General features: G+C 32.9%; 2 protein-coding genes across 3 annotated transcripts in view; one reads left to right on the top strand and one right to left on the bottom strand.

Moving 5' to 3' along the window:
* The first annotated feature begins 379 nt into the window (after nt 1-379).
* Nucleotides 380-15,135, top strand: LOC129226190 (probable NADH dehydrogenase [ubiquinone] 1 alpha subcomplex subunit 12). The gene is made up of 4 exons (XM_054860789.1): nt 380-537; nt 10,452-10,534; nt 12,018-12,090; nt 14,836-15,135. Exons 1-4 carry the CDS (start codon nt 443-445, stop codon nt 14,999-15,001), a joined length of 417 nt encoding a protein of 138 aa, XP_054716764.1. The 5' UTR covers nt 380-442; the 3' UTR covers nt 15,002-15,135.
* Nucleotides 15,136-16,992: 1,857 nt separating this feature from the next.
* Nucleotides 16,993-25,859, bottom strand: part of LOC129225656 (dual serine/threonine and tyrosine protein kinase-like) — a 48,045-nt gene continuing 39,178 nt past the window's right edge. Inside the window, exons 12-17 of one of the 2 annotated variants that reach the window (XM_054860130.1) lie at nt 25,077-25,233; nt 24,087-24,249; nt 22,904-22,987; nt 21,927-22,176; nt 20,107-20,262; nt 16,993-17,526 (exon numbers count right to left, since the gene is read on the bottom strand). In XM_054860130.1, coding sequence (XP_054716105.1) covers nt 17,450-17,526; nt 20,107-20,262; nt 21,927-22,176; nt 22,904-22,987; nt 24,087-24,249; nt 25,077-25,233 — 887 coding nt within the window. In that variant the 3' untranslated portion in view covers nt 16,993-17,449. The remainder of the gene's footprint in view (nt 17,527-20,106; nt 20,263-21,926; nt 22,177-22,903; nt 22,988-24,086; nt 24,250-25,076; nt 25,234-25,859) is intronic. The other variant, XM_054860129.1, reaches the window with a different exon arrangement.

Genomic DNA, 25,859 nt, shown 5'->3' with positions numbered 1-25,859 from the left:
TTGAATCAAAATCGAGCGTTTCATTTATTGACAGCATGCATTTTCGAATCCGCGTGCTTACATACTTCAGAACCCGTTTCAGCCACTCTTCCCGCTCCCGATTGTGACTATTTTTGTAATGAAACTCGAAAGCGAACAAGGAGCCAATCTTGCAGCTCGGCGGCAACCCTATCTTTCTCCCGTAACCAGTTGCGCTTTCCGAGCGTAGCTGTTGTCGCAACTCTGAAAACTACGTTTTCATATAGGGACTCTAGTCGCAGGACAATCATTGACGTCACGGTACTAATTATAGGATCCAGCATTTTATTTTTACTCCTTTTTAATCATACTCTTAAGCTTTGTGGAAAAATTATGGGATCTGAATCTGGCAACAGCAGAGAGGTCAAAAAGTGTAAACAAATTTTGTATGGAGTTAAAAGTTGAACTTAAATTTAAATAAATAATGGCAAAATATCTAGGTTTAGATAAAATAGCTAGAATTTTCAGCATCATAAAGCACAATGGAGGTGTATTGAATTCGCTGCGTACTGCTTATCGGTAAAATTTTTAAGACTTTATTCTTTATGCACAAGCGAAATAATCTTATGTTAAACATGTATCTCGATGAATGTATTAAGGAGTATTTTTCTATTAATCTCTCTTGTCAGCATACGTTTCAAAAAAAAATTTTTTTTGATGCTTTGTGTATTTTTTAAAGAAAGTATTGCCTCTTCGTTTTATAATTTTACGAACCAAAAAGGCTGGAGGATGTTGTGTAAATTGTTATAAAGTGCATGACATCTAAAAATAAACAGGAAAATTATTATGTTACCAGATTGACCGATGTGTGCTCCCATTAGACAAAATAATTTGCTGCAAAAATTTGGAATTTTCTTTGAAAGCTCGAGTATTTCTAGAACTGTTTAACAAATTAGATTACGCAACATATTTCTATGATTGCTCAGTACAGTATTGCCTGGGATCAAAGTTGTCAATTTCATAATAACTCTGAGGGAATGTTTCGAAACTCCCTTCTTCTAACATCATCGAAGGTCGACTAAAATTGCACTTTTTGAGACTTCAGTTTCCGGAGAAAAGAATTGCTGAACCCATTTTTTCCCCATACACTACCTAAGATGTCTGCAGTCATGTCTTTAAAACTTAAAGTATGCAAAATGTCCGATGAAGACTTCCAAATGCCTCCTCCTAACATCGACGAAGATCGGCTGAAATTGCGTTTCTGGATCTTCAATTCCGAAAAGTTTCTGAGAGCGAGATTTGAACCAAATTCCTTCCCTTAACATCATCAAAAAAGGCTTAGGACTTTCGTCTTAGAGCTTCCAATTCGAAAAAATAACCTTTCAGGGTTTCCCCAAGGGAGGGGGGATCACCCCTCGCTTCTATTCATCCTTGATATGCTGTACAGAACTGTTGTAGTTCAGCGCTTGATTATTACTACATGCTGTAAGTGCTGTACTGTTTTGTATTTATGTCTCTCTTTCTCTCCCATTGATCACTGGTTTTCTACATTGTAACAGTATTTTATGTTGAATTAGCTGTACTCACACGTCGATGCCTGTGCTAAAAATTTAAAGGAAGTCCGTTGAATAAAAAAAAATCCATGCCCCTCCCCCCTGTTTTCACGCCAAGTTCGCCGCCTACAGCAGCTGTTTAAATAAATTTGGCAAAGGTATTAATTAATCAATATCTATCTTTTTCGTATTTTCTATACCTATTTCCAGTTGCGTTTTGTGTCATTCACCTTTTTACACCAAAATTGAAACCTTGGCTATAGTAACCCACCCAATTAGCGAGTGAAACAAACTCTGGCCAATAAGCAATTGTGATTAAAAAGCACGGTACATCTAGGACAAAAAAGAAATCCTGTATCCTGAACAAAAAAGAGGAGATAAATTGGGGGAAAAATTATATCACTCTCCTCAAAACAGAAATTTTATTATCAAAATTTTCCTCCATTGTTTACATCATTTCTTGATATCAACTTCAGGCACTTGGATAATCCCTAAATGCTGCTGCCTTCAGAGTACACTCACCTATTGCTCACGAGACCAAAGAGAGCCTAAATTTGCATTTTTATGGCTTTAATTTTGAAACTGGGGGAGAACCACGTTTAATGTCAGCAAACATTGTCTAAAGATGCATTTTTAGGCTTGACAGCTGAAGAACTAGAAAAGCACCCACCTTCTCTCCTCATTTCTCAACATAATGTCAGAATATTCCGGTTTCAAAACTTCATTTCAAAAAAGTATTTTGGGGTCAGCATCTTAACACTGACCTTACTTCTTACATCATCAAAAATAGTCAAAATGCATTTTTAGGACCCTAATTTTCAAAAATTACTCGGAAGTTTCAATTTTGAAGCATTTTTGACGGAGATTCCTAAATCTGTTCCCCTCACCTAACGTCTCTAAACATAGCCTAAAATGGAGTATATTTAAAACTTTTTTTTGATAAAATTTCTGGAGGGCTTTAAAAAAATTTGAATGGGCCCCCTCAAAATGATTGGCTAGATCCGCCACTGACGCGAGGAGTCTTAGAACATACCCCTTGCTTGAGCCGGGGTCCAACTGTATTACAACAAATCCAATATTGTCATTGTTTCTATTTTGTGACTTGTGATGTCTTATTTGACTGGCTGATGCACATATGTGCCATTGATGATGTAGCTGTTCATGAGCATATAACCTCACCAGTAAATATTGGGATTTTATTTTTAAACATAAAAATGCAAATGTAAAGCTGCATATCCTCCTTTGATGAAATTTGTAAGGTTTGTCATTACTTTTTCCTATGGTGAAGCTTCCATGGACAGAGGCATTCCCATGAACTAGAGAATTGGAAAAGGCCTTTTTGGAGTGAAACTTATCACACTAGGTCTTTGAAATTCTGATCTGTTATCTTTTTGTGTGATAGAAGCAGAGAGTAAATAAATTTGAATAGAGAGGCCCCGCTATACTAAGAAATTGAAGATAGAAGTTGCACTGCTGTATCCCAAGTTCCTTAGCTTCTCACTAAAAATCTTGGGATACATTTCAATTCAAAACATTACATTACTGAATTTAAATTGGTAGTTAATTTAAATGTTGATACTGTTGCAAGTTTATGAAGCACATTTTTGAAATTTGCATTAAAACACGAGTTAAAATGCAAGCCAATCCCCAAGCTACTTTATTCAGGCGCTTCACGAGATTGGTGAAAATCATTTTCGGGAAGCGACCATGTTATCATAACCCTGCTCATCTTCGCATTGATGCATCCTATAATTCCGGCTTCAATTTCATCTCCTTTTTACCATAGAATCTCTATTTAAATGTCTTTACTCTATGGACGAAAATGACGTAGTTGTATTTTAATTGTTGCCAAAAACAATGAAAAATAATAATAATTATAAAGTTAGTTTTGTTGATAAATTAAACAATTTAATTTCAAGACTTAACTTAAACAAGCATATATTTAGGGTCAATTTATCAGTTTAATACCGTAATCCACATTGCTTAAGTTCAGCCTTGAAATTAGTTTGTTAACTTTTATTGACAAAATCCTCATACATATAATACCGAATTCACTGATTGAGTAACGCTTCTGACGTCACCAACAATAAAACTCGCGCCACGGCATGATAATTTGATAATTTTTTTTGGTAATGTTTGACATGCAGATAGAGATGAAAACAGTCAGAAAAAAAACAGAAAAAAATGTTTTTTTCCTAACAAGCTGTGGGACGAAGGAATAAAAGATGCGTAAAAACATGGTTTCGTTTACCAACTTCGGGGACTACAAAAAGTGATATTTTTCTGAATCCTTAGTGTCTACAGATGAAAAAAACCCAATGTTCACAAAAAAATAGTGTCTCATAATTTTTTTACAGACCATTAAAGATACATGAAAAGGAGTGAAACTGACAAGCAAGGGGTGGACAAATTTTAAATAATAAAAAATATTGTACTTGTACATTTAAAATATTACGCATGTACGTTAAAAACCTTATGCATGTATATCAAAAAATAGTTTTTTTTTCAAGAAGCAAACTCTTCATTCTGAAGTATCATCGTCAGAATCACTGAATTCATCTCTCCTGTTTTTGCGTATAGAGTTATTTTCCTCTTGAGAGTTTATACAGCTACAGTCAACAGAGGAAAATTATGTAAATGAACAATTTTACGTGTTGCATGTACTACATCTCTTCGAAAAACACCGAGTTTTCGGGCATGCACAGGAGACTAGTTTTTGAACATTATCTGATGCAATGGAAATAGTGCTCCATTGTATTTCAATACTGCCCGCATTTATAATCCATCCAATGTTCTGATGAACTGGGGGCATTGATTAAATCATTGGTGCTAAACCTACAGCCCGCGGATCAAATCTGCCCTTTGAAGCTGACCCATGTACCCCCTCATTGTATTCAGTGTTAAAAAATGAAATATATATTCTAAAACCTTCCAAAAATACTAGTAATCTTCTTTCGGTGTTATGAATTTTGAAGTCAAGTAGTCATAAATTGATTTCTGAAACACAGATGCGATAGAATAAGCATGTTGTAATAATGACAGCAATTTCGGTTTGTAATTGTCTTTCGTTTCCCTTGTTTTCCTATGCTATCTAGAAAAACTTGAATTATGTAAATAAATTTGATATTTGTTCTGGCCCACGTTATTCTTATTAATGTGAGTTGTGGGCAGCAGGTAAAAAAAGGTTATTCACCACTGGGTTAAATTATTTAAGCATCAGCAATGAATATTTGCTTGATACTTATTGCACAAACGAGGGGATAGGGTAAGAGTCAGAGTTCGGAATTGGTTCTTTTTCACTCCAGCTCCGCAGCCCTGGTAAAAACATTTGCTCTTTAATGTCATTTCATTTTGATTCAGTTATATTAATCTCCGACTTTCGTCAATGTTAAGTATATGAGATTTGGTATTTCTATATTTATTAATAACTTTTTTTTTAACATAAAAATTGAGAATGTATTCAGAATCTACACCATTTTGTCAATTTTTGGTGACATAAAATAATTTTTCGCGCTGTCGTTAATGTTAAAAAAAATTTAATTGTCGAAAAAATGTCCTTAAAATGGCTAATTAAAAAATCTTTTGTAAAAATATTCTGATCAAGAGCTTTTTCCAACAAAGTTTTTCTTAAACAAATCCTCCTTTAAGTTCGCATTTTATATTTGCTTAAAATTTTTCCCGCAAGCGCTAATATAAAGTGCTTTGAACTGTTCAAAGTTGAACGAAAAATTATTCAAATCAAAAAACGAAATACCGGAAGGAGGTGTGTCATCGGGGAGATCTTTAAAAAAAAAAAAGTTTGTTTGGATCAAACTTCGGGAAGTGTTAATTTTTTTTGTGGGGGGGGAGGGGGGAGCACATAGCTCGACCGACAGACACATATTTTCCCCATCTCAAACCCCTACTCTTGAATTTGATATTTATTTAATTATTTTATCTATTTTCTTTGAGCAATCACGAATTGCTTATTGTTCTCATTTGACTGTTTTGAATTCCTATGATTTTATTTTTGCCTCACCTCCCTCTGCAGCACCACCGTCGACCGGCCCCTCCCGATGCCTTTTCTCTATTCCCGATGATTCTTCTCTAGGGGAAACCGTCTCCAGGTTGCGTCCATATCCTACACACACACGCGCACGCATGTATACACACACACACACACGCTTACATGCATACACACAGGTATACGCACACACACAAGCCTACACATGCACGCAAGCGCGCCTCCACACACACACACGCAACTATACACACGTAACCACCCAGGAGGAGGGGCAGGTTTAGAGGGACAGGAGCCGTTTCTAGAATCGATAACTCCAATGAGTAGGGACTTGTCGCAGCTCGTGATTGCGAAAAACATAATTTGAATTAAAAATGCCAAAATTCAAATTAATTTTTTTTGTACTAAGCAATATTTTTACAATACATTAACCTTAGCCCACTAAACCACCTTTTAAGTCATTATTTATTTTACATTACTTTGACGAGAAAGTAGGCTAAAAATGAACTCAAAATATCGTCTGTAATCAAAAAGCAATGTTATTAAAAAAAAAAAAAGATAAAACATCGTGATATAAAAGTGAAATATACTTTTTAATTTTTAATTTATCGTCTGCTAATGTTTAATTTTATAATATTTTTAAACATGTATTGGCATTGTTAGAGTTGTTTATGTTCTTTTAAGATTTTGTAGGTAAATTATTGCTATTCGGTGATTCATTAATATTTTTTTTGCGAAGTAAAGTGCCTTCTAATGTTTTGTACTTAACAATGTCTATGTGCGCTGGCTCTAGTGCAATAAACGAAATCTTGAGAATAAGAGCATTCAGAGCTGCGGATTGATACAATTATTGATTTCCTTTTAGTTACAAAATTTCTAAGCAAAAGTAAGTAATTTAAAACGTATTAATATATTTTGCAACGAAAAATTGAGTAAAACAGCAAAATTTCGGTTGAAAAACTGTTTATTAAATTTTTAGATTATAAATATTGTGTTTAATAGCGCCATCTAGAGACAAATTTTTTTGTGTAAGTGCTAACAGTCCACGGAACATAGTTCCTATTTCGATTACTAATTAAAACTTAATGAGACAGTTCCAGCGTGTGAACATTGTATTTTTCTATTGAGTTCATCATTTATAATAGGTTTCAAGCAAGTTCACGTAGTCCCTAAGATTGGTAAACGAACTTGAACGATATTTGCGCTCGGCCCATAGACTATAAGGAGTAAATTTCCACTTCGGAAAAATTGAAAAAATAAAAATGAATTTTTTCAACTTTTCAGGGTTTTAATTGAAATTTTCAGCAAAAAGCGACTAGAAATTTCTTACGCTTAAATTCTAATGCAATTTCCCCCCTCCCCCCCCCCCCCCCGTTTTATGATAAAATACTGTCTAACATTGATGCAAGTTGTTGTATGACAATATAATTTGCATATAGATCAAAAAATGTTTAATAATAATTTTTGCAAAAGCGTAAACCAATAACCTTAGTGAAGAATTTATTTTCCTTCTTCATAAAACAAACAAGCATAACTTTAATCACAAAACTAGTTTCTGCTGACTGTACGAACCAAATGTACAAAGTGCAGCAAAAAAAAAAAAAAAAAAACCCAGGCAAGCAATTTTCCATGAAATTTTATTAAAAATAAAGTAACAAAACACAATAATATGGATAGACCTTTAGCAATCAATAAATTTATTGGTTTCAAATTGGCAGCCTTTTGTAGTAATACAGAGACACAACTGCTTGTTGAAATTTTCATTCAAGGGCTCTCTGCAAGTCCTTTAATCAATCCTATTCCCTATAAAGCAATTGGTTTAGAAAGTTCAATTTTATGTGTGTTTAGGGTAGACCTTTGACTCCAAAATAGGCCATACAGTGTAATAAATGGGATTGAGGTCGAGCGAGTAGAGCGTCCACTCTAAAGATATCATGTCAAAAACAATGCACCTTGCACCACTCTTGTCTTTTTGGGCATATGAATCGGTGTGGAGTAAAAGAAAAATGTCCAGTCTTCAATGCTGAAGTGCTCTTAGGCCCACAGAAGTACAATAACTTCTAAAATGTCCTTCTGGTTCACTTTTTGATTCATTTTACGGCCCTCATTCACAAAAACTAGAGATTGTTTGTCACTTGTGCTGATTCCATCTCAGACCAAGCCTGACTTCCGATTTTGGCGATATCTAACACTTTCTAAGGTGCTTGGAGTGTCTACAGATCAAATCCTAAAGGTTCTGTGGGATGTGAGCCGGTTGAACGGTAAATCAGTGAAAGGTATCTCTTCCAGCGTGGACTTGCGGCCCGTCTCAAAAGTTTCTGGCATCTTTGGAGTCATACAAATGCCTGAACTTTTTGGAACTCGTAAACTTCTGTTTGAGCTGTTTTTTCCCTTAGTTCGACTTATCGGTCACAAATTTCCATCTTATGAACGACTTCTCTCGTGGAAACCCAAGTATTTCATTGAACTCACTTTTGGATGACCTGACGATTAACTGAAATGTTCACTGTTCATTTTTGTACACATTCCCGACTACCATTTCCAAGCCACTTGAAACGGCATGCTGTTTCAAATACTGTTTGTCGAGGGACAACAAGTAAACGAACTGTCGTTCTACTTGGTTAAACAACTTAAAATAGCAGTTATTTTGCTTAAAATGGTAAGAAAACCGAAAAACAATACATAAACTAGGTAATATATTGTAAATTATTTTCTAACAAAGTAAGAAACAAAAATAAATTAGGCACTCATTAAAATGAAATTACATTTCTTCCATTCCACGATACAATTTTTGTCCGATATTTTTTTTTTGCCGCACCCTGTACACTGCCGTGCTAAGCAAAAAGGGGGAAATTGCAGCTGTGCTCAAGCTGAGATATTGTATTTTAAAGTGTGGCTCTTCCATATATTTGATTCAGATGTCTTTAAGTGCTAGTATGACTACTTTTACTACTGTGCTTAGCACGGCCGTATGAATAAACTGAAACTGTAATTTTGGTTCAGCTTAAGAAACACCAATTTAGTTTTGATTTGGTCTGAGACTGGATTGGAAAAAAAAAATCAATAGCTTTCATTTTCAGACAGCAAAGTTACATTGTATTGTTTTTCTTTCAAAAAAAAAACCAATCATGTTTGAAGGTCGAAATTTTCAATTAATATTCAAGTTTCAAAGGCAATCTAAAATAGAAAATGTAATTGTTACGATTAGACACATATTACCCAATTTTATTGGTTGAATGACGACTTGACTTATTTCTGGTGTTTGATCGTGAAAGCTCTCAGTTATAAAACAAAAAGTTTTTTTTTTGTTCTAATTAATCTTACCTTTATGTGTATTTCTGTCAAGCAGATGTGTGGATAGCATATATTTCTTAATGCTTAACCCTGTATATGTTCCAAGAAACACAGAGCTATTAAGAAACCCTAATTTTATTCATTTAAAATGAAATTTTCCAATTTTTCCCGAAAAAAACTGGTAAAAAACCAGTTTTTTTCCACCATTTCAAAATTTCCGGAAATTTTACATCTCTACATGTAGAGAAATGCTTTATTGTGACAAGGCGGAAATGGATCCGGTAACTTAACTGTTTTACTGGTAAGACTCATTTTGGAGAATGAAGAAACGAAAAAGTGATCGACAATGAACGCTATTCTACTGGTGTTTTGAGTTTATCCACTGGAGTTAGGAATAAAATTTCAACTATCAGAGAATATCACCTAACAGGCAATTGCTTCGTCAAATGTAGACGCAATTTTCACCCATCATGGGCGGGCGATTTTTCTAAACTTAATAATCTTAAATATTAGAAAGTGTATCTATCTATATCACTCTAACATCTTCCGAACTCCAGAGAATTGATGATCGAACCAGGTATCGATAGATTCGTAATTTTTTGGGCATCATGTTTTTAGGCAGTTTTTGTTTCTCTATGACTTTAGTTAGTGCATAGTTAAAACATCAATTCTTAGTGACGTTTCATTTGCTTCAAAATTACGATTGTCTGTAGCTGGAATCCTAAAAAACTTTCTTGGAAGGTAACAAACCTACAGAATATTTGACCTTGGATCAAGAAGGGCAAAGCCTCTGTACACCGCTGGTTACTTTGTGTGTACTTCAGTGGGGGAACAGCATGGCAAAATTTATAGCCATATACAAAATTTTAGGGGGGGGGCTCAGATATTTTCCCCATGGTTTAGCAGGATATTTCTCCCATGGAAACCGATTTCAGTACGTCATTCAGTAATCATTCTCAGTAGATTAGAGATACTAAAGTTTGAAGTTTTTAATAACTTAAATTCATTAATGACTGAAAAAGAAATGTTTTTACATTTTTGCAAAGAAAAAAGTACTGAAAGCAAGGGAGTTCTCATTTCTGGAGGAGGGCGTAAACCCACACTTGCCCCCCCCCCCCCTTGATGGGCGCCCATGGGGAAAAAATGTGCAACAGCTGGTTGGTTGTACAAGCTGGTGAGATCGATGCAGCTAATTTAGCCGCCCTGGCAGCTTGTTTTGCTAATACTTTTCATTGTTTTTGACAGCAATTAAAAAAGATATTCCAAGTATTGTTTAGTTTTCTTGCTGTTTGTTGTTATCTTTTTTTCATTAAAATCAACGATTCTGTTGGGAGTATACACAGGTCAGGCGCAGAAAGAAAAAGAGCATGGCGTGAGAGAAAATGTACATGTGAAGTGACAGTTCAGAATGTAAAAAAAGAGAGAAGAAAAAAGTTTCACACTTCTATCGTGTGTCTTTACAACAGTTTTAAATCAATTTACTGCTTTTTATAAAATGAACAATCGATGAACTTGCTTTTTACATATTGAAACTTGCAATGAACATTAATATTAAATATTATAAATTTTGCTCTCTATATATTATTAAATGTTTGCATGACTAAATGTTCTATGCTCGAAACTAAATAAGAGTTTTCTAATTACAGAACTGACGAGCTGAAAATTGGAACACTTGTGGGTGTTGACAAGTTTGGAAACAAATATTATGAGAATAAAATGTACTTTTATTGTAAGTAAATACAATTTAAAAACCAGTAAATATATCTTTTCGGATGTCTTTTCATCCTAAAGCTCATATGCTTTTGCAATGAAAAAAAAGTTCTTTGCAACTCTGTTCTTTGCTGCCCCGCTTAAAATTTTTCTCTTTTTAACTGTTAATTATATTTTGAAGTTGTTGGCACAAAAGTATTTATTGTTTTGTTTATAATACTATACCTTATTTCAGTTTCTTAGAGTCTTACTTTCAAAATACAGTAGAACCCCATTAATAATGCAAGAATTGGGTGACATGTTCAACACCTGCTTTACATGGTAACATAACTGCAGTAATTTTAAACATGTTTCTTTTTTTCTGAATGTAATTTACCAATAGTAATACAAAGCAATGCAGAACTTAAAAATGTTTAATAAGGTGTCACGATAAATTTTTAGGTTGTTACTTTTGTCGAATATCCAATATCCGGTTAAAACGCAATATCAATTATTTAATATTAATTTAGTAATTATAATTTGAGGTTGCGCTTGTCTAACTGATAACAGGCTTGCACAAGGCACAAGGTGCTGCGATTTCTTAATACGGACGGGTATCATGCTTGATTGGAAATGCTCAGCTGGTGCCTCGCTCAGCTATTTTATTTGTGAACTAGTTTTGAATTAGAAGTGGAAAATTCAAATTTGGATATGTGCCCTTTTGATATGAAAATGAATGAGTGGATTCCGGCAAATAAGGGTTAAGTTCCACTTTGCTGTAAAAGACCTGACGAGAAATAAGGGGATGGATATACACCGTTTCGGTGGTAAAACCAATGTTTACGCATTTTTTAACAGTAAATATAAAACACTTCTACCAGAAAGAAATTCATGGGTCGATAGCCCTTATACAGTAAAATCCCTCTAATGTGGACACTAACAGGACAAAATTTTTTGTCCGCAATAGAGAGGTGTCCACAGGACGGGTTATTTGCATTGGAACTAGGGAATTAAAAATTGTCCACATTAGAGGGGTGTCCGCTAGGAGGGGTTTTACTGTATTAGAGATTCTAAAAACAAAAAAAAAAAGGTTTTTTTAAAAAGAGGATATAATCCGTTTTGAAAGTAAACAAACTCCTCAAATACTTAATTGCATTTGTGTTATACATATAATCCAGGATTTCGGTATTTAAGTGCATACAGCTAAGAACCTACAATGGAAATAACAATTGCAAAGATAAAAAAATGTAATCTTAAGAATGGTGTGAAATAAATATTAAGTAACATGCTTATTGTTAAAAGATAGCTTTTTAAGATATACCTTTCTTTCTTAGGAGGGAAGAATGACTTTTGTTCGTTCACATTACCTCTAGAATAAACGCTTCAGTTCTTTTTAATGAGATTTGCTGTTGCATCATAATTGTTTCGTTTTTTAAACCAGAATGTAAAGCTCAAAAACTCCCTGTGTCTGTTTATTAAGTGATTCAAAAAATTAATTTTTCTTTAATATTTCTTCTTAACAGCTCGAAACCGTTGGGTGGATTATACAGAAGCTGTGAATTTGGATTATGATGGTAGTCAAGTCCCTGCTGAATGGTAAGGTTTTTTTTTTTTCTAAATTATATATTTTGCTTCATAAGCAACTTATATTTTAAAGTAAAGATGGGGAATGTGGGGCAAAGTGAAATGGTGAAATATTTCCTCCACTTTTAGTGCCACTAACCTAGTATTATTTTAACTATGTAGTAGTATATGTAGTCTATTCCAGTCTTGAAAAAATTACCTCTGAAAATCAAAGCATTGCATAATACAAGCAATTTTCAAAAATTATTTTGATATTATCAAATGATAAAGTTCTTGTTACTAACATTTTAAATATTAATTGGGATTGATTCTCTAATATTCGGTGCATTGTTTATTTATAGTTAATATTTAGCTTATATTTATTTTTAATACTTTACACAATTGGTCAAGTGCATGCAGGGCAAAGTGAAATAGTTCATTTTATTTACTCATTCAATCATGTACTAAATCACTTGTGTATTCATTTTTTAACTAGTTTATTTACCCCCCTCCCCCCCCAATTCTTCATTTAATAACTCTCTTATTAATTCATTCATCACTAATTTATTCATTCATTTATTTTTCCTTATGTGTTAATTTATTTATTAGTTTATTGTTTCGTTATCTTTTCATGTATCCAATTATCCTTTTATTTACTCATTAATTTGCTCAAAAATATTTCATTTTCGACTTTGCCCCATGAAAAAAAAAAGTAAAAATTTTCCACTTTCTTTTGAAGGAACAGTTTTACTGCCAAAAATATAAAGTTTCAATGCAAGTTTTATTGCAATATACAATGCTCTTTCTTTATGTACTGTTATTTTCAAAACAAATTTTTGCATTTCGAAAAAAAATAGATAAACATTTTGCATTTAAAATCAGCATAAAACAAAAAATCAAATATTAGAGTGAAAATTATTTAACTGAATATTCAGTATTCAGCAAAGTATGGCACTCGGCGAATTCCTTTTTTACTTTCTTCTATATCTAATATATAGAAGAAAGTATTGGATGGATTCGTGCAAATTTTCGAATTTTGACGGATTCGAACGTTTTGAGGTGTGCTGAGTCCATTTCGACTATTTTTGGAAAATGTCTGTCTGTCTGTCTGTGTGTGTGACCAGTTTTTTGTGGCCGCTCTACAGCAAAAACTACCGCATGAAATCGAACGAAATTCGGTACACATTTGTGCCCCTATGTGAACTTGTGCCCATTGGTTTTTAGCGCGAACTCCTCCAAGGGGGGTGGAGCAATGGGACGTTTTTTGAGTTACGCGTGCTTGCTGTTCCTCAGGAAATAACTGGCGGAATCAAACAAAATTTGGTCCATATGTTGCCATTAACAGGAACAGGTGCTGATTCAATTTTAGTGTCAATAACTCAAACGGGGGTTGAGCTATAGAACGTTTTTCGTCGTTAATTGTGACTGCTGTATATCTCAAGAAATAATGAACAGAATGAAAGAAAAATTTATCGGCAAGTAGCCCTTAGTGGGTATAAGAGCTGATTTTATTTTGGTGTCAACAGCTAAAAAGGGGGGTAGCGCAATCGCAAGTTCTTTTTTTCCATTGTGAGTGTCCTATTTCAAGAAGTAATGCTACGTTCTGGTTGAAATTAGGAATATATGTGAAACAGGTTTTGGTGCAATTGTGACGCCAAGCGCACCAAGAGGTGTTGATTTTTTTTTTGCGAATAAAAATAGCTTTATTAATGCGACAATACGAAAGATAAATCGTAATAGATTGTCGTCTGCATATTTCTCGTGATTTTAATTGTATGGAAATGATCGGAAATATTATCTCAATGATTTAAAATTTTTAACTGTTGCCATCTTATGTTTGTTAACAAATAAAATATTTGTAATTAATTCAAGCAAGGCTTTTAAAATAACTTTCAATTTTCGATCTTTGCTTTGCTTTTGTAATAATTCAGACATTGGGATGGTCGTCAAGTTTTTGCATGTGTAATTTTGTTTTTGTTGGGAATATTGCTTCCTCGTCAAGCATGGGAAGGGATCAGGAAAAAAAAGAAAAATATAGAAGAAAGTTTCGTAATGGCCACAACATACTAGTTTTTTTCATTTTATTATTTGGCAAACAGTAAGAGGGACTTTGAATCTGAAAGTGTGTCACAAATTAGTTTCCTTTCCCCTCGAATCTAATAATCAGATAATTCATGTGCTGAATAATGCACGCTAGAGAAGTCGACTCCTATTGCATAGCTGCCGACATTGAAAGCTGAAAATTTTTAAGTAAAAAGCATAAAATTCGAGATACTTCACACGAATAAATTTGACAAAATCTGTGTGTGAAAGGAATTTCAAATTTATAAGTATCAATTTTTTTAATTAAGCCTTTTTTGACCTAAAATTTGAAATTTCAGATGACTGTTATTGATATTTAGAAGTGAAAACCTACAACTTTTAAGTGATAAAAAAAGTTTTAAAATAATCATACGTTTGTTTTTTCATAAAAGTGATAATAAATATTCCTTGCAGCAGGTGAAAATTCGGGAAGTTCAGAGAAAAATCGGAATGTTTTACTGAATTTTTTTGTGAAAGAAAAATGCTAGAAACATGCTTCAAAAATAATTGGACTCATACAGTTTTCATACTCATGTATGAAAAGGTTTCCTTGTTTTGGTGAAAATTCAGGAGAAATTTAATACAGTTAGGGAGTCTCTCGCGAACAAATCGGGAGTGTTGGCATCTATGCTATTGCCAGTTTGAGTAGCTAACTCTCTCACAAACGATATAAATATTTCCCTTTCTTTCTCACAGGCACCGCTGGTTACATTACATGACTGATGATCCACCTACTATAAAGAAACCTGTTGAACATAAATGGTTGATGGACCATACTGCAAATATGTCTGGCACAAATAAAGCATACATGCCATATTCAACTACACAACCAAAGGTTCAAGCATGGGTTCCACCAAAATAAATGTGATAAGCTTGTTTTGTTTGTATTTTATTGGCAGTCTCTGTCATTTAGAACAGATTATAAAAATGAATTAACATTTATGTATAAATACTGTATGATAAAGAAAAAATGTTTTGGAACATGAAATGTTTTTATTTATGAAATGATTGCTATCAAAAACTGTAAACTTGTCAGGAAAACTAATCTGTATCGGCTTGATTATCTCCAAGTAGGCCAAATTGATGTCCCAAGCTTGTATGTCATTAGTTTTATCTCTTTATAGTAAATAAAAGTAAGGTTTTTCAAAGAAATTCTGGAAGGAAGTCTGTGGCCTCCCTGTATCCAGGAGACCCCATAGCACCTACAGCCTTGAAATTTTGTACAAAATTACTTCGAGCCCCAGTGATTTGCACTTGGGGTTTTATTTCTTAAAATTCGAATTAGATTTTTTGTAATTAATTTAAGCTCAAATTTTGCATAAGTTGCCTATTAAAGGGGTGAAAAACTACTTGCTCACATTATATATTGTTGGAAAGGGAAGAATTTTCTGTGTTCTACGCAATTTGTTTCAATGCACTAACTTAAATACCGCGGTAGTTATTTGTGTTTTTAGCTCGAACATTTTTAGGCTTAGATTTAATGAAGTAGTGTCTGAATTTTAGCTATCAATAAAAAGCGAAGGAATTGTCCCACAGTTTTCTTTTTGACACAACTCTAAAGCACGCTTTTTTTTTTAAACTCCAGATTTAACTCGACCTATGGTCGAGAAACTTAGCTTCTATCTCTAAGGGAAAAAAGCTACAAGCCATTAAAAATTTAAGTTTGAATAATCTCATGCGCATTAAAGTTATTGGTGTTTTATTTGGCGTTGCCATAGTTACGTCTTTTCGATTTGCATGTTTCTTACTTATTCACAAACTTTAAGGGTTTCAATTTTAACAGAAAATCTTAGGGTCAACTCAATTCAAGCCCCGAGCTAAAGAGCAAAATATATTACTAGAGACCACGAATATGAAAGCAACTTTTCAAAGGTACAAAACTGCAGTTTTGCAATACTCATGAGCCCCTTAGCCCTTACGGCTCTGCAAATTGGTACAAGTTATTTTGAAACCCCGGGAAGGGGTGCTTTTTGATCCAAAGAGAGCTCATAATGCATTTTTAATCTGTTTCTTTCTAATTGACGATTTAAATCTTTGCAAATCAAATGAGATTCGCAAGCAATCTTTGGTGGTTGGCGAGCGTTAGCGAGCAGGGGGCAGAGGCTCCTAGTTGTTTAAAAACAAGTACGGAAAAAATTCTGCTGTATTACAATTCAATTACAATTTCCCATTAAAAATATGAGTCATTTAAAAAAAAAATTAACAGGCATGCATAACTCAGTTGCTTGAGAGAGTCTGCAGACTATTTCTAAGTTATGGGGAGCGGGCAGGGGACCTGAATATTATAAAGAACAAAAATCTTAACTTTCAGCTAATGAAGATTTGTAGCGTATTTTCTGGGATATAATCCGTTGCTATTGAGTACTTGTGTTAGCTAATTCTTTTCAAGCATTTCTTGATAATGATTCAGATTTTGTGATTAATCTGTCAGCTTATGTTGCGGACTTTTTTTTTTTTGATCTGCATTGCAGATTGCTGAAACAAATTCCTCTACTGGGATATATAGATAAGCTCAAATCAACTCATAAAAACTAAATCACGAGTTTTTAACAAAGTTGATAGTAAAAGAAAATTTTAACTCTAATTCAACATTAACATGTTATAAAAGCTCTACGGGGTGTTGCTTATTTCCTTCAGACAAAGCTTTCAAGGAATCAAACAGAGAGAGAGATTCTTCGAAATAAAAAAAAGTCTTGTCATGGTGTATAAAACTGATAAGAAGTGAAATTAACAAGAGTAGTTTTGAAAAAAAATTTATTTAAAATTTTTAACAAGAATAAATGAAGTACATTCTGCAATTAGAAATTGAAAAAGTTTAAGACATTAAAATGATCAAAAAAATAATTATCAGTTAAAATATGTATTAAAAATAAGTTCATGTGGTTTGAAAAATTAAATGTTCCATTACAAATTGTACATCTAAACAGTACATAAAAGAGTTTTGATTCTTTAACATAGATAAAATATCTAAAACAAAACTAATTTGCTTACATTAGCCTATAATTATTATTTACATATTTTACAAAATTTACATTTATACATGGTAAAAATTCAAATCAACAAAAAAAAGGGTAGATTATAAAAGTCATATTTTACACAAAACACGGGATATTTTTTTGAAAAATACCAGTATATCTGCAGATAAATGTACAAAACTTGCAGTCATAAAAAAATACTTTTCTAATCACAAAACTGCATAGTAAACATTGAGTTGTCTCCATCTCTATACCATCTGAGCATATAGTTGGCGCTTACAAAGATAGATTTGCCAGAAAAAAATTGTATGAAATAAAATTATTCTTAACATTGCTCACGCAGGTGCAAATTCCAAATTGACATAAGGACTGGTTGAAAAGAGTTTCACTTCTTTCTGTTCCAAGACTCTGCCTAAATAGCATAACGGAAAGATCACATTAGACAAACACACCAAAACTGACAAACACAAGGCTAAGAAGGGGGGAGAGAGATAGCACTAATAAGCAGCTACAAAAGATGGGAATAAATAACTTGCAAAGGTATGTCTTATAACAGTTAAACTAAAGTAATTATAGTTGGGGCAACCCTAACCTGGCAGTGTATTAGAGACAGTCAATAAATAACAAGACAGAGACTAAAACAGATTTTATTCGACATTCTTAAAAAGTACTGATCGAAATGTTTAAACACCTACCCCACTGGGAAATTAGTTGCAGTGTTTCGTGCTTTAAGAGTCTTTTGGCTGCTGCTGGCATCAATTACACACACACTCCTTTAGTTTATCGTCCAAATGAAATCGTCGTTCCCGAAGGGCCTTCTTGAGTTCTCCAAAGATGTGGGATCACATAGGGAAAGATCTCCCACTTAAATTTCCGTAAAAGTTTTTTTTTTTTTTGCGTTTGCTGTCTGCAAACAGGATGACAGCACGTGAAAGTTCACCAGGACCTTACACAACCCAAAGCAAAAAAAGAACTTTAATGGAAATTTAAGTGAGAAATCTTGAGCCACCCCCCTTATAGTCCAGATCTATCACTACATCTTTGGGGAACTCGAGAAGGCACTTCGGGTACAACTATTCCGTTTGGACGATGAAGTAAAGGAGTGTGCGTAATTTTTTGCCGGCAGCAGCCAAAGGACTTTTATGAGCACGGAACTATGCAACTAATTTTCCAGTTGGATAAGTGTTAAAACAATTTTGGTCAGAATTTTTGAAGAATGTCAAATAAAATCTGTTTTATAGCCTCTGTCTTGTTATTTATTGACTGCTCCTAATAGTAATGAGAGGATTAGGATCTGCGTAGCTTTCACGATGCTGCAAAATTAGGTTTGCCTCAACTATAGATACTTGTCAAGGAGGTATCTTGATGTTTTGTAAATGAAATGCTAGAACAAACAGAAATAACCTGAATGCAACAAACGTAAGAAATTTAATTTACATTCAGCAATTAAAGAGATCCATCATATATGTATTGTGACTATAAACAATAGTGCACTAAACATAGCTAGTTTCATCTTCAGAAAAAAAAATATTTTTGTAAGAAAGCAAAGCTTAACATTTAACATAAGCAAAAGGAGAAAGCTTGATTATAAGAGAGCTGAAGAAAATATCTCACTTTATTTGTCTCTTGAGTACTTTTCTAAATAATTCTAAAGTTTCACATTAATTTAGTACACATTATTTAGCAAAGTTTAAACAATGAAGTATCTGACCAAAAGTAAAACAATGTTTTGTACATATTCAAAACTAGTGATTATGCTGTAATATTGAGGGGGGAAATGGATATTTCAGCATGGGAAAAGAAGTATTTGTTATCGCCATGAGTAGGTGCAATAATACACATTTGAGATACATTAGCTAAATTAGACAAAATCTGTTGTAATTTAAAGGTGCTTTAAAAAAAATCTAAATATGTAATGTTGTTAAAAATAATTTGAAAATAGAAGACATTGAACTAGTTTCCTCCACTAAAACTTAAAAATAAAAGTTTTTGGTTTTTAAGTTAAAATACAATAATTTTCAACAGTCTTGAAATTATATTGCTCAATCCATTTGCACAGACATGACATTTTTATGCACGTACCGTCAACTCTCGATAACTTGATGTCCCAAGGGACCGGCTAAAACCTTGAAGTTATTTGTAATTCGAGTTAAAGGAAGTTCCCAAAGCCTTCTCAAGAGTTTGGGACCCAATGAAAACTTCAAGATTAAGGAATATTCGAATTATAAGGCTTCGAGTTATTGAGAGTTGATTATATTTGCACTTTATTCTGGAGATTTTAAACTTTGGTCTTTGATTGTGATGTATTTGAATATAAGGAACCATCATGTATCACAATATGAAGTATCAATTGATATTTCACTCAAATCTCAAAATTGACACAATAAGGATTTTTCTCTCCCACACAAAATACTTCAAAACATAAACAAATCAAGTTCAAGATTAAAACTTATTAAATACCTTCAAAGATTAATATCAAACACAAATTAGCTTAAAAATTACTCCTAATAAACATAGAAATGCAATTTATAAATACATAGCATTTTGTATAGCTAAAAATAAGAGTAGTGTTAGCAAACTGAGAAACTATCAAATTTAAAATGTTCATATTAGAAACACAGCATCTTTGGAAAAAGAAGTCAAATTTGAATTCTTTAGATATGGAAGGAATGTTAAGCACATTTTTTAAAGCAAAAAAAAAAGTAAAAACAGTTAGATGACTTTTGCTCAGCAAGCTGGTGTTAATCAGTTAAGGCATTTCGTTCTCGAGAAGCAAGCCTGTCAGAAATTGAGTCAAGTTGAGCAGAGACTTCGCGTAGAAGTTCATGAAAAGGGCAGCTGTCCGACAGCGCTAAGCGATCGGGCAGCCGCAAGAGTCATGCTTGTTGTGGGTGAGTAGTCGCTCTATGTCGAGCCTGAACGTTATTTTTAGCGCTAGTACGCTTGTTACGTAGCTTTGCGTAAGAAGAGGATTTAACAAGAGAATACGCACTGAGAAGGGGATTCTGCTCATAATGCTGTATGATCTCCATCAGTCGAGGCTCGACCTCGCCCAAGAGGGGTCGTTTTGAAGGATCACCATTCCAACATTCCTCCATCAATCGCCAACAGTTTTCATCAAATTGAGGTAAACGTTCCGGCCTTGCCCCTGGTTGAATGAAAAATTTAGAATGGGAAACTATTTCTAACTTCATTTTACAGAAAATTGTGAATAAAATGTTGTGAAATTATAATATTATGTAAAGTTTTAAAAGTTAGCATTTTTCCACGAAAATATGCAATTACCAATTAGTTTTAAATACTACAATTAAATTCATGATAAATAAATAAATTACAGAAAAAATAATTAATCTAGGCATCTGTTATTTAAAACAATTGAAATATTAATAGGATGTAAAACAACTGAAATCTTCAAAAATAACCATTTAAAAAATGTTGCCATTTGATGATTATTATGTTTTTGAAAAGACAACAGACATTTAATAACAAACTTACAAGATAATATCGCCAAAATTTTTAGGAAAGGTTGCAGACAACTAATGAAAATTCAATGATTTACATATTTTATCTTTATTCTAAACATACTTAACTTTTTTGATTCACTTTGTTCTTTAAACTGTTCATAAACTTAAGATAAACCCTGGTAAAACTTAATGATAGTTTAACTTGTGGAATCGGTTCAGAGACAAATTCAAACTTTCAAGTGGCAGTGGCAAAATGATGAGAGTGAAGTCTTCAATTACAAAATTTTAACTTAAGAAGGGTTAAAAATAGTGATAACCTCAAAACTGTTAATTTCCTTGAGGTAGAATAAGATAGTAAACGATTTTGAAATGAGTGAATAATCGTGACTGGTGCATTAAAGGGTTAAAAAAGGACTAAAATGCATTAATTTTACCCATAAATTTGCTAAGTAAGTATGTTCTGGAACCCAAAATCTATGACCAACAGTAAGTGCTCATGTTTTATGAATTTTTTTGCTGAAAATCACAACTTTTTTTTATACGACCAAATTCGATCATGGCCGAAATCCATGGCCCCTTTTCCATGATTTTCCAGGTGTGTGGACTGTAATTAAATTACTTCATTTTTGCAATTACATATTGTGATTTTTCTTGAATCTTAGAAAATTATTTTTCAAAAAATGAAAGAAGTAAAAATAATCAAATGAATTGAAACAGTATGTGCATTACATTCAAAATGCCAATATCGCAGTTTAACACGCCATTCCACTTCATCTCATACATTCTTATTTGTGAATTTTGAACTTAGGATAATATTTCATCAATTGTTGACCAGACACTTAAATCAGCATTCATGTATATGCATCCTAAATATTCATCAGGTTTTGCTTTTTAATGTCAATCAATATCACATACCTTTTTGTTTTTTTTAATGAATGAACTTGCCAACTCATAGAAAACAATTCCAGTTTTAATCATTGAAATTACATACTTAAAGTAAGCCAGGCCATTGTATACCATTGTATTTAAATTTCCTTTTTAATACCTAGAATTTTCAATTCAGATATCGAACTGTATGTTTAGATTGCTCTTTCACTAATTTAATATTCACCCCACTAAATTTCAATTCTTGAAAGAATAACAGTACTGTAGATTTTAATTATTATAACATGGAAACATTTTTGTAATCTCACAGACACGTGTTATTAATAATTAAGTTTCCAATTCCTAAAACCGAATACTGGATACCATGACAATATGACATTGAAATCTAAACAGAAGACATTTTTCAGAGAAAATAATTTTTACAATACCTTGATTTACATAAATGTATAAAAATATTTCCTACCCTTTTTAACAGAGTTCCAAAGGTGGTCTTTACTCTGGCACTGCTCATAAACGTAAGGCAATCTGACATGGTCAGCACATATGTACCAAAAGAGAATTCCAAATGCATATACATCCACGCTGTTATCATAGCGTCCACTGAAAAGCTCTGGAGCCATGTGTACAGGCGTTCCAACTACACTACCAGACATCATTGCTTCAGGTTTGCAAAACCCAAGATCAGTGATTTTGGCACGATTATGCTTGTCCAACTAGAAAAGAAAAGGTTAATTTCATGAAAACATAAAATAAAAAAGAACATTTTGATTTTTAATCTACTTCAATTATCAGAACTGCAACACAGATGGTTCCCCAGGAAAGGAGTCCCCCCCCCCACCCCCAAATAAGGAACTATAACATATTCTATGTTATCCAGTTTCACGCCAAAATTTCCATTAAACATGGATGGATGGATACAAGGGAGGGGCGATGGGGGCCGTTGCCCCTCCCTTGAGGGACTTTCCACAAATATGTTTTTATATTTAAGTTCAAAAAATGCATTTTTAGGCGAGTTTTAATGATTTTGGGAAGAGAGGTTTGGGGTTCTACCCCGGAAATGTTTTGGAATTGAAGTCTGAAACCTTTGTGATCATTATTGTCAGTCTATATACATTTTACATAATAAAAGTAAGAAACAAAAATCAATCCGCCCCTCCCTTGAAACATTTCTGGATCTGTTCTTGCCATTAAATAAAGTCCTTATTCATCTCTCAAGCACGGGACTTTAAATGTCCAGCCTAATAACTTTCAATGAACTTTTGTTCGCTTTCCCCCCTTTGTTTGGCATAAAAATGAAAGGATGCTATCTGGAACTGCCATGTAACAGACAGAAAAATTATTAAACTGTTTTGGAAGTAGCAAAATAAACTATGAGGAAAAATATTTTTTTAAAGCTTGCTAAGTACAAAAGGAGACCTAACATTTTTTAACATTCCTTACCAAAACATTTTTCAGTTTGATGTCTCTATGCACTAAACCTTGACCATGCAGAAAACGTATACCTTGCACAACATCCAAAGCAACCTGCAAAATAAAGAATAGTCATTGCAAATTTGTATGAAAATGGAAAATCATATGTATGAATAAAGGTTTTAATGAATGTTATCAAGCTGCTACAAGGAAAGTTCATATCAGTCAACATTTTTGAAAATTTTCAAGCATAACATAAAAAAACAATCATGATTACTGAGCTATATTATTAGCACGTGTACCATTTTCTGCCATAGAGGGTAGAGTATATAGCACAATAGAAGGACACATACCCCTTCCCCTCCAGACAGGAATTCTGCAAGAGCGACCTTTGACTGATGCCCATAAGAGCTTTTTTTTTTACTATGCACTGCATAATGCTGTTTAAACGGGTAAACACAGAAAGTAAACATTTTGCAAGTAAGATATTTTACATGATTTAATTAGAGACATTGTTCCAACTTGTTATTTTATTTGAATTGTGAACGAATTTACAAAATTCACAATGTAAGCTTTTCATTCTTTATGATATAATTAACACATTATACATGCAAGAGTGGTAGTTTTAAAATGAAATGTCAATTCTATTAAAACTTTATGATTTTCTGAGGACTCATTTACTCCGAGTTGTTACACGTAGGAAGCTGACAACAACAAACTGGTAAGATTACTTTCCCCTCGGTTATATAGATCAGTGGCCATAATACAAATTTTTACTTCTACTTTTGCAAAAAAAAGAAAGGAAATAAACTCATGCATGTATATATATACTTAGGCCATGGAATTCCTAGCACAAGTGTAAAGGGGGGGGTCCGAAATTTGTAGTGTTACCCCCATCCCACCAACAAAAAAATATTTTCGTTTTATACAAACATGAAGTTGGTTTCTTATTCTTGTTAAATTAAAAAAGTATAAATTATGAATGCATTTCATGTACAATTTGCCGAGATATATTAATACAACTACTCCCTCCCTGCAACATTGTACTCTATTTTAGTTGAAATTTAGTAAAATATAATCTAGGATATATGGGGAAGTTTTCAGAATAAAAGTTTTAATATTTATTATAAACTCTTAAGCGGCCGACCATCTCCCCATCCCCTAGTGACGTTACTGACCTTGGGCGATATGTTAATGCAAGCAAAAACTTTACCTGTAACCTGCATTTCCAAGGCAAACTCATCTTCAGTGCTGAGTAGAGATCCCTCTGTAGTCTGTCCATCACCAGCAGAACAGCTGGCGTACTACCTCCAGCATAAGTGAGATCAATTACAGAACCTTTGATTTGTACAATGCGATCATGTTCTGGGATGCTCCTGTTAGTAAAAATTGCATGGAGACAGAATAAGTCATATTTTAGTTAAAAAATCAAGTTTCAATGTGAATTTAACTTTTTAAAAAAATTACAAGAAAGAAAAAAAACTTAATTCAATTGTTGCATAGAATAAATGTTACTGACAATTTATGACAAATCAGGAGACTAGTGAAAATTTTTAAATAAATATGCACATAAATTTTATGTGTTTTTTTTATTAAAATTTTATTTTTGAAAGACAAAAGAAAAAATTTTTTTTTTCCTTTTTTTCAATTATTAAATTATTCCAAAAACACATTTATGAAAGCATTCATAAAATAAACATTGTAATGTAATGGGTTTTATAGACTGTAAAAGCACTTATTTTTGCAAGGTTTCAATTTTTGCGAGCTCATCCTAGTCGCAAAAATTTAAGCCTCACAAAATATTTTTCTGTGGCGGATTTTTCAACTTTCAGCTCTGTTCATATATCTGTGAAATTTTCAACTCGCAAAATCACTGATATCTTTGTTTTCAGGAAAGTTATAGCTCGTGAAAATATGTGCTTTTACATTATCCAAAACTTGGATTCAAGAGCTACAAGATTAAAAATCAAATGCATGGAAACAGAACCAAAAAAATAAAATCCCTGGAAAGCATCAAATTATAAATGATTTAGCAAAACATAGGTACACCAAAAGTTTTACAAGTATACTAGTAATAAAAACTTACGACTTTTATAGTTAAACCAAAACGCACCAGTTAAAACATATACCAACTCTTACAAAACACATTTATTACGCTTATTATTACTAATATTTTTTCTCACTTCAAAGAAGAATAACTTACCGAGTGTAGTAAAATTCCATAGCAAGATCATTCCAATGTCTTTCATCTGGAGGAACAACTGATTTAATTGCACAAGGGGAACAACCTGCCCATGAATCACAAGCATAAACAACACCATACTGGCCTCTTCCAATCTCACGACCAATCTGAGGCATTCCTAAAAATTATAAATATAATATAAATCAATGATGAAAAAATATGAATGCAAAGAAAATACCTAGCTAAATATTTTTAATGACCATAAATACACACATACAAACACATACATTTTTAAAAAATCCTAGATTGTTTCGAAAAAGTAGGGGAGACTGAGGATACTTGATCCTCACTTTAGTTTTCAATTTTTTCTCTGCTGCAAATTATCAGTTTTTTTTTTTTTTTTGAATTAAACAGATAGTTTTGGTAAAATAATTTCATAAAGGGATAATGTATCCCCACATCAAGGGATACATGATCCTCACATGGGGGGTATGATATTTGATCCCACTGAGAAAATACATAGACTTTTCATTAATCGGCAATTTATTTATAGATTTTAGTTTTCTACATAATGTTTCTAAAAAATAACACCGTTTCTAATTTTCTTTATTAGATTATAATAATGTGAACACAAAATAACAGTAAAATTTCACTAGATATTTGTAAAAGAATGCACACAACTTTCATGAACTTATGATGCTTTTGATCAGTTACTTATTATCCAATGCAGTTGTGAACAAAAAAAAAAATACTATACTTTATAAATAAAACCAACAATTTAAAAAACTACAACAAATGAAAAAA

Source organism: Uloborus diversus, chromosome 7 (genome assembly GCF_026930045.1).
Source record: "Uloborus diversus isolate 005 chromosome 7, Udiv.v.3.1, whole genome shotgun sequence".
NCBI classification, from domain to species: Eukaryota; Metazoa; Arthropoda; class Arachnida; order Araneae; family Uloboridae; genus Uloborus; species Uloborus diversus.
Note: the sequence above shows the minus strand (reverse complement) of the source record. Positions and strands in the feature narration are given on the sequence as shown.